The sequence below is a fragment of the Anguilla rostrata genome, chromosome 5 (genome assembly GCF_018555375.3).
Source record: "Anguilla rostrata isolate EN2019 chromosome 5, ASM1855537v3, whole genome shotgun sequence".
Lineage (NCBI taxonomy): Eukaryota > Metazoa > Chordata > Actinopteri > Anguilliformes > Anguillidae > Anguilla > Anguilla rostrata.
The window spans coordinates 51,468,335-51,479,068 of record NC_057937.1 but is presented as its reverse complement, the minus strand read 5'-3'; the positions used below and the strand labels follow the sequence as shown (position 1 = coordinate 51,479,068).

Below are 10,734 nucleotides of genomic sequence, written 5' to 3'. Positions count from 1 at the left end.
ATCTCCCCTACTCCTAGTTTGTCTAATGACTTTGGTTTGTTATTAGCATTTAATGAGGTCATTCAGCTCCTTTCTCTGGGCTCCACTGACACAGGGTCCTTTTCTCCTGGAAATGTACGACCTATCAAACTCATCTATAATTTAAAGTGTGTATGTTTTTTTTCAAACAGCACTGCTGTGGCAGATGACATACCAATGAGTCATAGTGGAAAAGGAGTAGACTGACCAATTATGAGGATGATTTCAGCTCAACAGTCAGCTCAGGACAACGCATATTCAATAAGGTATACAGGTCTTTGAAATAGTGCCAATGAACAAATCCTAAGATGATGATGATGATGATGATTATTATTATTATTATTATTATTATTATTATTATTAGAGGTCCAGCACTATAACCCCTAGACGGTATGGTGAAAACTCATGAAGGGTGGTTAAAGACGGTAGAAATGGAAAGACATACAGAAATGGCAGTTATTGACCAGACGGGATGACAATATACTGTATAACAAAGAAATTACAACTTTGGAGGGTCATGACTTTTGACCCATTAGAAGTGGAGACATAGAAGTCATACATGCAGTGGTGTGCTTGGACCCTAGTTATGCTGCCTGCGGCTCTATAATAATAATAATAATAATAATAATAATAATAATAAAAGAACAAGGTTGGATATGTAGAGACACAAGTGCAGAAGCCTACCCATGTCCTCTCTGTATGTGGTTGACAGATGCAGTATCCAATGGCTCATCTTATTTAAAGCTGTGGAGGTTGTCTTTGATTTCACTACCTATTGTGTTAGTTGGTCTAAACTACCAGCTGTAAATTCAGCATTCTCTTGGCAGCAGTTTTCCCACCACTTTTAAAAATGACGCTGCATTGCTGGCCTTCTGCTCCGTTTTCAACTTGGGCGGGAAAGACAGGCATAATGAGGATGGATGGGCGCTTCAGTCTGCAGAATTGTGTTTATTAGTAACATTTCCTCAAAAGTCATCTCCTAGTTTCTGACCGCCATTAAATCGCTTCCCAAATTTGACATCGATCCGCACGTAATTGTAATTCCCAGATGTGCAGCCTGGGACACCAACACACCTACAGATCCACAGAATCAATGGAGAAACTAAAGTAAGTGCAACGGACAGCTGTTTAGCCCAATGTGGTATCTTCAGCAAATATTCATTGAAATGCATGTACCGTATTTTGCACCTTATCAATTTTATTTTAATTTATCCTGCTTACGCGTTTCAAAATCCCTTTGTGACCATTACTGCTGAAACTACTCCTCCTCAGCACTTCAGTTTATCAGAACAAATAACATAAGTACATCTGAATAACGTATTATCTCAGCCCTGTTTGAAAATCCCCAAAGTCTCATGGCTGATGTGGAGGGGGGGGGGTTTGATCTGGGGAGCTTCACTGAAGCTTTACACTCAGTGAAGGATGTCAGACGGGCGGCTGAAGACCGCTCTCTTGCAACAGGGGACTGATTGATGCTCGACGCTCAACGATTAAATCTAATCTCCTTAATGTCTGAGGATGCACACAGCGAACGTTCCTGCTTCCGCTCGACATGAAGCAGCCTTCCGCGAGGGGCCGTAGATAACCCGAAGCGCCCGCACTGCGTCATCTCCCGGGAAGTGGCGCGCTCCCCGACTCTCCTCAGCTCCGACAGCGCACTCGGGTGCGAGTGGTGTCTTAATCTCTGCGTAACCATAGCCGCCAGGTGTGCAAATGTTTCCCCTAGCTGGACTGATGCAGCGCACACAGGGTAGCTGTCCTCTAATTGGACAAGGCTTTCCCCGCAGTCGCTGTGCTCTGTGTACATTTAGATAAAGGCAGCTGATCAATGTTTTGACTGGGCAATTCATTACTGTGGTGTGCTGATGCTACCTAAGGAAGTCACTTACAATAAGATTCATTGGGCACACAAAAATACTGATACACAAACATTTACACTTGTACACATATGCACTCACGTATGCAAACGCACCATTTATACTTGTACATGCGCACACACACGTACAAGCACACGCACACACACACACACACACTTTCTTATTTTCTTTAGTTGCCTGAGGATGTTATGGAGGTGTACATTCAATATCACATACTTAATGTTTTTCACCCAATTAGAATGAGCCAGCTGCTGGCATAAACAGCCTATACGTGTTGTTTATGGTCACATATTTCCATTTCGGGTCTTGGAACACATTTAAATTATACAGTATTTGTCCCCAGCAATCTTGTTTAGGGTCACGAAAACCCCAGGGTGGCTGAGCTCTCCCCATTAGACTGAATAATCGAGCACCAGGGCTCTGTTATACTTATCTGTACTTTATCCAGTAACCTTTTATGGTAAACCTATAAAGACCATTTCCATCTGTACCGAGTGCACTGCGTACAGAACGTGCAGCGGACCCGTTGGCATACAACCCACGGCTCTGCCCGGATGTGACCACTAAAAAAATCACTAGTGAAAATCACTAACTGTCTTCCGCAATAACTTACACAAGGATGGGTGAGGCATTCACGGCTGGCCCGAGAACGTTTTTTGAAAGGTTACCTTATCGACGTGAAATTTTTGAAAGGTGGTATTGGGAGGGGCTGGTGGTATTGGTGGCGGTGGTTGTGGTGGGGGGGGGGGACGAGGGGGTACCCCTCAGACGTTGGACACTGGTTGCTTATACTCCGGAGTCCGCTGGCTATTTCTGTATCCTCAGCAGAACAGTTCATTGATATAAAGTAAAGGAGCTTCCTGCCAGGCGGACACCCCCACTGGTCTGCTTAGAGACTTAGAGGAGGGGGGGGGGGGGGGGCGGCTGGGCTGGCTCTCGGTCCACTTGCGGTGATTTACCAGTTCTGTCATCTGCCCCGTCGCACAGTTCAATAGCACTAAAAGGCTCATCCACACTAATGGGGCCCCTCCATGACGCAAAAGAGGATTCTCAGCAGAGATGCTTTGCAACACGCCCCCACACAACCCCCAAATATTGAAGTAAGGAACGGTACATCACAAAAAGATTTATATCTGATTTTTGAAATTTTTTTGTGAGATGACCAATTGTTTTTTTACAATAGGTTTTCACTTGCTTTCACTTTTTCTAGTGAAAATACAGGTATCAAAAGTTCACGTATCAAAAATATCAATCCCTAAGCATATCCCAAGCTTTCAAAAAATTAATTTGTAAATTATTATGGTAATGAAAAGAAAATCATTAAGCACTGAAAAAATATGAACCTCTGATGTGCAACAAAAAGATTAAATCATTTATTTTCACAAAATGTCCATCCTAAGTACATCATGGACAAAATACATAACAGTGAGAGGGTAGAATTATTATTTATGTTTCTATATATTTTTTAAAAAGGCTCCATGTATTTTATATCAAGTATTTCCTTCCAAAATATGCAGTGAATGCTTCGCCAACCCTTACGTGTTTGAATTTATTTCTAAATGAGCGGGAGTACGATTGTTTGTTCAGCTCTGTACATACGTAAATATCCCTACAGAGAGCTACAATTAAATAGCACACACATAAGCTTCTGTTTTTCGGTGGTTTTAGAGTTGTATATTGCTGTATCATTCATGTAAAGGAAACTTGTCAACAGATAATTGGAAATGTGTGCGTCAGTGGGAAAAAAACCTGCAATGAGAATTTTTGGACAGTAGATGGCTCTGCTAGCAAGCTATATATGTATGCCATTTTTTTAAGCAGGCAAAGCAATGCTACATTTTTTAAAGCATATAAAATATTTACTGGAGGGGATGAGTTCCATGGTCATTCATTTGATCTGCTCTAGTTTAATTAATGACCTCAATGTAAATTTAGAAAAGGGGTCCAAATGACTGGCAAGATTTTGTGAATGGAGCACTTAGTGACTAAAGAATGACGTAATTTGAGTGCCATACCCTTAAGTAGATGTGCCAGAGCCAAGGGGTAGCCACTGATTGGCTGGCTTGAGCAGCTGAGCACTGTGATTGGCCCACGGAAAACAATTAAACACCTACACAGTCAATACACAAACCCATGTAGTAGATATAAAGGACTGTGAATTGTAGCTGCCTGCTACAGAATCCCAAGTTGGTCTACAAGTTTTAGTCTACTTATCCTATTTTTTTGTTGCGCAAGAAGACCTAATACTCACTCAAGGTAAGTACAGCTTTCTTCAAACTGGCCCTCTCTGCAGGGAACGTGTACTGGGATTCAAAGGTAGACTGTTTAAAGCTTAAACTTCAAGCTATTGTCTTTGCATTTCATGTCCAATGTGATAAGATCCATGTGAGGCAAGGATTTGATTTTCTCGCTACCATGAGATTGTAAGAGAGTGAGACTGTGCTGGCGGACGGACAGCGCGTGACAGTAAATGTCCCAGGTGCATTTTCCCAGGTCCTGTTTTCGCAGCAGTAGAGATGCGGTGCGGATGGGGATTGATGGATTCTCACAGAGGGACAGAGGGACACCACGCTCTCTCTCTCTCTGAGAGCGGGCACCAGCTCATTACGCTAATGCACCGCGGCTTGGAGGAAAGCTGGCCAGGGCCACTAATCTTGATGATAACCACTAATACTACACACCCACCCCACCCCCCATTAGTGTCAGTGGCTATGCACAGGACCGCTCCGCTGTGGAAGGTCCAAGCAGGATTTTCCCTCCGCGAGAATAGGGAAACAGTGAGAATAACTCAGACTCTTTAACCGTCATTTTCGTGAGGGGCTTTTGAAGAGAGGAGTAAGGCACTTGGGACTGGATGCGACAGGAGATAGCGCTCACTATAGCGCCTTTCATAACCTCCCTAAAAGGATCACCAGAGAATGGCTGAAGTAGTGCGTCAGGCGTCCTCAAAGTCAGAGCCGAACGCAACACATTTTCTGTGGATTTCAGTTTTCAAGAGTCTGCAGACCATAGCAGGGTATCATCTTTAAGTTTTTTGTAGACCACATAGATGATTTGTTCATTTGTTGTTGAAGTCCTTGCTGTTGAACGTTTATTATCTTTGTGTCGTAACTCAGTTGTAACATGGACGGCGTTGTATTTGTGTTGCCGCAGGGACCATGGTTATGTTGAAGATCTCTGCTTTCCTTGTTGCCTATGCGCTGGTCATTTGCCAGATGTACAGCTCAAATGCCGCACCCGCCAGGTGAGACAAAACGCACGCCACAGACAGACCGATGGAGAGGTGGACTTAAGGCACAGACATAAAGAGAAAGAGTGAACAGAGGAAGGTATAAAGGAAAGATGAAGAGACACACAAAAGCTATTGTAATCATTTTCAAATTGTTTGCTCAATGTTAGCAAAGAGTAGTGAAACACAAAAAAAAGCAACCAAGATTCCCTGTTTGAGGTACAGGGGGTTGTATTAGCTTGTGGAGGAAATCTTACTGTCGGAAAGAATTTACATCTGCTCACCAGGACTGCAAAAACCCAGATCAATGCAGACAACCAATTTATATGACAATTGAGTAAGATATCATTACTATTCTCTTTAAAAAACTATTTAAATAAAAAATTGTCATTTTGACAGCTTATCGATGTTTACATGTATTCCTTATGCAAATAAAGTGTAGAAGTGATTCTCTTCACCTTAATCCACTTTAACAAGACAGTCTCCTTCCAAATAAAATTACAAAAGCATTTACAGAATTAAAAAAAGTCACTAATGCAATTTCTTGAGATTGGTAATATGTACTTTGTAAATAAGACCCAAGTCCAAGCCCCCTCCAGATTCTTACCACATTATTGATTTTGTCATAAATCTAATCTTGGCTACCTGTCAGCATTTTAAATGGATACTTTTAGCAGATTGTTTTGATACTGGCTTGGGTCCCTTGTACCAGAAGGCAGTGGCTTTTAACTTCAGTGACATTACCTCACAAGTGGGCTATTTTTAGTCTGATCATTTCCATCTACCCTTCGCTTGCAGACCCGGCTTAGAGACAACAGACCGCATCACACTTACCGACTACGAGGCTCGGAGGTTACTGAACGCCATAGTGAAAGAGTTTGTGCAAATGACGGCGGAGGAAATGGACCAACAAGCCGTCGATGGAAATAGGTACAGGACACTTAACACCTATACTCTGTATTCTGTCCAAATTATTGTGTGAACAAGGATGTATGGTGCTGCTGGTAAGCGGGGAGCTGTATGATGAACTGAAACCAAGACACTGAGAAGTTTTTTGGCGTCATTCGGTAACGAATGCTGGTCGCACCGGTTTCCGCCTTGTATTCGAAGCTGCCGACCTTCCCTGTACTAATCCTCGATTTCCACTCTGTGAGGAACGATTCCACTAGCAGCCAGTCCAGCAGGTTTTGATTAGGACAGTATTGTAGAGGTATGTGCCCAGGACAAATTATTAGTGAACCAAAAGAGATGGGAGATTTGGACGGACATAGATGAATTCTCTGTCGCAACCTTCTTTTGCATGGGTCAGATTTATTTATGCGTTTTATGAGGGAATGCTACCGAGCCTTGCCTGCCTGCTGAATGCCGAAGGAAGAGAATGCCAGATGGAAGGGATGAGTGCATGCATGGTCTCAATTAATGCAAACAGAATGTGCTGCATGACTACAGACAAGTCTGTGCTGAATTTAAACTCTTGACAATGCAGTGTTGAAGGGGGGGAGGGGTATTGGAGCATGACAAAAAAAAAATGATTGGGGATGTGATGGAACTTTTTATTTTGAGGGTGGTGGGGGCAGCATGGTTTTAGAATGTTCCTTTCTTTAGACGTGCATTCAAGAGCAAGTTTTAGAAATGCATTTAACTGATATGCATGAAGGAGAATGATGTAGAGCTGTGTGTCTGTGGGTGGATGGGTGGGTGCGTGTGACAGGGGGGTAGGGGAGCACGTACCTGCATGCCAGTTTTACTATGATCGTGTCTCTGCATGTTGTTTCTCCCCACAGCCTGGATAGACCCTTGTCCAAGCGCTGCTCCAATCTGAGCACGTGCGTGCTGGGCAAACTGTCGCAGGAGTTGCACAAATTGCAAACTTACCCGCGCACCGACGTCGGCGCTGGCACGCCCGGCAAGAAGCGGAGCCTCGGGGAGCCCGGTCGCTATGCAAGCTACGCGGAGTCGTTTGACACCGTCTAAAGCAGTCTGCCCCCACCTTCCCCATCGTTTCTTCTTCTTCTTCTTTTTTTTTTCGTTCGATGCATGTGGATCTTGCCTGCTTGATTGACTTCTGAGAAAACCGTGATTGCATACCTCTCATTTTTTCAGTTTAGTTTTTCTTTTTTCCCCTCCTCGAATCCTCTTGTTTTCAGCAGAGAATGATAGCTGGATCCTTTCAGACACTCCAAATTATTATTTGAACATCGAAAAGGAAATTTTATTCGCATATACCGATTATTTTTTAGGTGCATGGTACGCACCCACCTTTAAATATCTTGATGATATCAACAGTAATAAAAATATACGATTAATACCAGTGATAATAATAATAATACCAATAATAAATGCTTCTCATGCGTGACCATGTTTCTTGTTGAATAAACTTATTTTTCTACCAGGAAAATCTCTTTCCCCTCTTTTGTTCAAGTATATTATACATATTGGATCTCGAGAATTGTTTTGCTCTTTACATGCTCGAGTTAAGCTATTTAATGCAGCTGCCACTATAAAAACTCATTGCGTTACACATTAACATGACTGGTGCTACTTGAACTCGAATAGCCCCTTTTGCTATCATGCCAAAGGCCTATACTCACAGTTCTCAGGTAAGATGTTTTACAGTAGGCTACGACCAAGTTGATTATTGTTCCGATTTTAAATCTGGAAAATAAAAAAAATTATTAAATGATTGAAATGGATTGTAATGGTTGTATCGTTGCAAATTCTTGTATTAAAACCATTCTGCAATGTGCTGTCTGTTTGCTGTTTTAATCTTGTGAGTACGATATCCCAATAAACTCCCTCTCTCCTCCTAAAAACAGCATCACGGCGCAGAAACGAGCCTGCAACACGGCCACCTGCGTGACTCACCGCCTGGCAGACTTCCTCAGCCGATCGGGGGGCATCGGCGGCAGCAACTTCGTCCCGACCAACGTGGGCTCCAAGGCCTTCGGGAGAAGGAGGAGAGACAGCCAGATGTGAACGCTTGAGGGGCCTGTATAGACGAGGTGGGTATCTTACCTCTGAGACCCAGTCCTATCTCTCTCTGCCTCCCCCAGTCTTGTTTTCTGGTTTTGTCATTTACCGTGCGCCTATGGCATTACCCCCGATGCTCTGGGAGGCTCAGGGTCCTATTTCGCCACTCACCTCCCCTGTTGGAGGCGTCTGTCAGGTAGTCTCAGACGTCCTCCAAACATCTCTTAATAGGCATTTTGTTTTACAGCTAATACCCGCCATTAGCCTTTAGTGCCTCACGTGCTCATGGAATCTGCTGTCTATGACTTTCCGACCCTCTTTGTATGCCAAGAAATAGGGCTTTGCAAATGACGGCAGTAAAAATCTAAAACAGGATGAAAAACTTCAATGTCAATCTGTGGATGATCCACCGGTACTTAGGGAAACAAGATACTAACCTGTCCACTTTTCTTCTGTGCTTCTCCTACAGAGTAGGCATGTCTGGACAATACAACAGTCACGTTTATTTTCCGGGAAAGGGAAAAACAATGATCTTCTCCTGCCCAACAAGAATGGCCTCCAGACACAAGGATCGATTTTTTCATCCTCCTGTCCATGTCTTACTAATATTTATTTTTATCTATTAATGTGCTTTTAGCAAAGAAGGGAAAAAAACAAAAAAAGAAGAAAAAAAGCAGTTTCATTGTGTATATTACCAAAAAATCTGAAAATTTAGAAAATTATATTAATTTTTATAAGCAGATCTATTTGAAATAAAAGGAAAACGGCACCTGTTACATTCTTTCTCCTTTGACATAGAGCACACCTGTACCATGTGACCCACCTCCTTCCTCACAGGCATCTGAAGTACCTCAGGAGGACATTAAGCTCACCCTCTCCCACCCCCTACCCCCCCATTGCCCCCAGAGCTTCCCTGGCAATGGCTGTGCCTTGATATAAAAACATTTTACATGCCATGATTGTACAGTGTGTTGAAAGGAAAAAAAATATTCAAGAAACATAAATATTGTAATGATTGTGAATTTCAGCAAGATTAAAAAGGTATTTTAGATACATTTGGTTTGGGGTACTTACTTTATTCCACTGAGGCTGGTAGCTATTTCACTCCTGCCTGGCAAGACTTGATTGCTTCACACACGCAGGGGGATGACGGGCCCTTCGGCCTGATCCGACACCCCCCCGTCCGCTTACTGCCCAGCTGTGGGATATTATAAACTGCCTGCTTCGTCCTTCACAAATGGACTTCACAGAAACCCATTCTGAAAGATATACAAGGCATAAAAAACAAACTGTCAGCTGTAAAAAGCTAACAGCGCTATTCCTCTCGGGAAAGGCTGACTGCACTTGTTAAAGGGAGCAATAACAGAGTGAGAAGAAAAACTTATGAAACCTTACTTTGAAAATGTAAATAAATACATATATAGCAAGCAAAAAATAAATAAAATTATATATATATATATATATATATATATATATAGATACAATATGAGTAAACAATAATATTTATATTTTCATCTACAATTTCACTAATCATATAGAATCAACTGCAATGAAATTGCAATTGTTGGACAGTGGTACCCTTTATTGTTTTGTATTTTTGTGCTATTTTGTGCGTGCGTGCGTGTGTGGTATCCTCCACCTGGCAGAAAAAAAGGAGGATAACAAGCTTTTAAATAGCAAAAGATAACATGCATGAAGGTGCTGCACAAATGAAAAATGCATATGCAGCATGCTACAGTAACAGCAAGTAACATAATTATACAGAGATAATTTGGTGAACTTAGCTCTTATTTTCTCATCAAGGGCAAGACATTGCACTATTCTTGTCAGCTAGTTTGAATACATAAAATACAGAGTTATAATAATAATAATAATGGATTGCCTTTAAATATAACTTTTCATTATCTTAAAGTGAATGAAGGGTGGAAACTCATCTCAACCTCCCACCAATGTAATGCACAGCAGTTATTTTCCACCAGAACATTCACTAAACATCAGCTGAGGTGGAGAGATGGGCGGGAAATGAAGCCGCATTTTATGTACCCCACACTAACCTTCCATCTCCAAGGGGTTTGAGGATTCCAAACAAGTCTTAGGCTTAATATATCCATATGGGTCTCGTGATCGCTTCACATTCAACTACATGCTTCTGTGAACGAGTACTCAGAAGAAGAACCCAAATGCAGAGAGAACACAGTCAGGGAATAAAATCTAAAAAGTCTTTAATTATGAGCAAAAATACACAAAAGATCACAACAAGCAAAACACGAAAGAAAAACAATAATCCGGGAAACACAGGAGAAAAGGGGAAAAGGCACAAGAAGCTCAAAACACAAAGGGCTGGTACAGAACTGGGGTACAGAAGTTCACACAAAGACTCAGTGAAGACACTCGGGAAACAGGGAACTTACACAGAGAAACACCTGCACTCACCTAAATAAACAGACACGTGCATATTAACAAGAACCAATAATACAATAATTAAGAACTATTAACTGAGAGGAGACATGAGACACAAGGATAAAATGAAAACAGGTGGCCTCTGGTGGACAACCGAAGGACTCGTGACAGAAGCCCCCTCTATGAACAGCTTCTGATGTTCGCAAGGGACTGATGGTGGCGTAATTCTCAAATGAGCTC

The 10,734-nt window shown here is 42.2% G+C and overlaps 1 protein-coding gene across 3 annotated transcripts; it reads left to right on the top strand.

Annotated features, from left to right (window-relative positions):
- Positions 1 to 4,039: 4,039 nt before the first annotated feature.
- calca (calcitonin/calcitonin-related polypeptide, alpha) lies at positions 4,040 to 9,147 on the top strand. Of its 3 annotated transcripts, XM_064337018.1 has the most exons (5): positions 4,043 to 4,151; positions 5,049 to 5,139; positions 5,923 to 6,054; positions 7,941 to 8,126; positions 8,564 to 9,147. In XM_064337018.1, the coding sequence occupies exons 2-4, from the start codon at positions 5,054 to 5,056 to the stop codon at positions 8,098 to 8,100; spliced, it is 378 nt and encodes a 125-aa protein (XP_064193088.1). In that variant the 5' UTR covers positions 4,043 to 4,151; positions 5,049 to 5,053; the 3' UTR covers positions 8,101 to 8,126; positions 8,564 to 9,147. The 3 variants fall into 3 exon arrangements, with proteins under 3 accessions (XP_064193086.1, XP_064193088.1, XP_064193087.1); XM_064337016.1 differs by lacking the exons at positions 7,941 to 8,126; positions 8,564 to 9,147 and adding an exon at positions 6,909 to 7,922 and having other exon boundaries at positions 4,040 to 4,151; XM_064337017.1 differs by lacking the exons at positions 4,043 to 4,151; positions 7,941 to 8,126; positions 8,564 to 9,147 and adding exons at positions 4,266 to 4,911; positions 6,909 to 7,922.
- The last annotated feature ends 1,587 nt before the right edge of the window (positions 9,148 to 10,734 follow it).

Coding starts and splice junctions, on each gene's coding strand:
- calca (XM_064337016.1), top strand. CDS start 5,054: ATGGTTATGTTGAAGATCTCTGCTTTCCTTGTTGCCTATGCGCTGGTC. Junction 5,140..5,922: donor TCAAATGCCGCACCCGCCAG/GTGAGACAAAAC, acceptor CTTCGCTTGCAG/ACCCGGCTTAGAGACAACAG. Junction 6,055..6,908: donor CAAGCCGTCGATGGAAATAG/GTACAGGACACT, acceptor TTCTCCCCACAG/CCTGGATAGACCCTTGTCCA.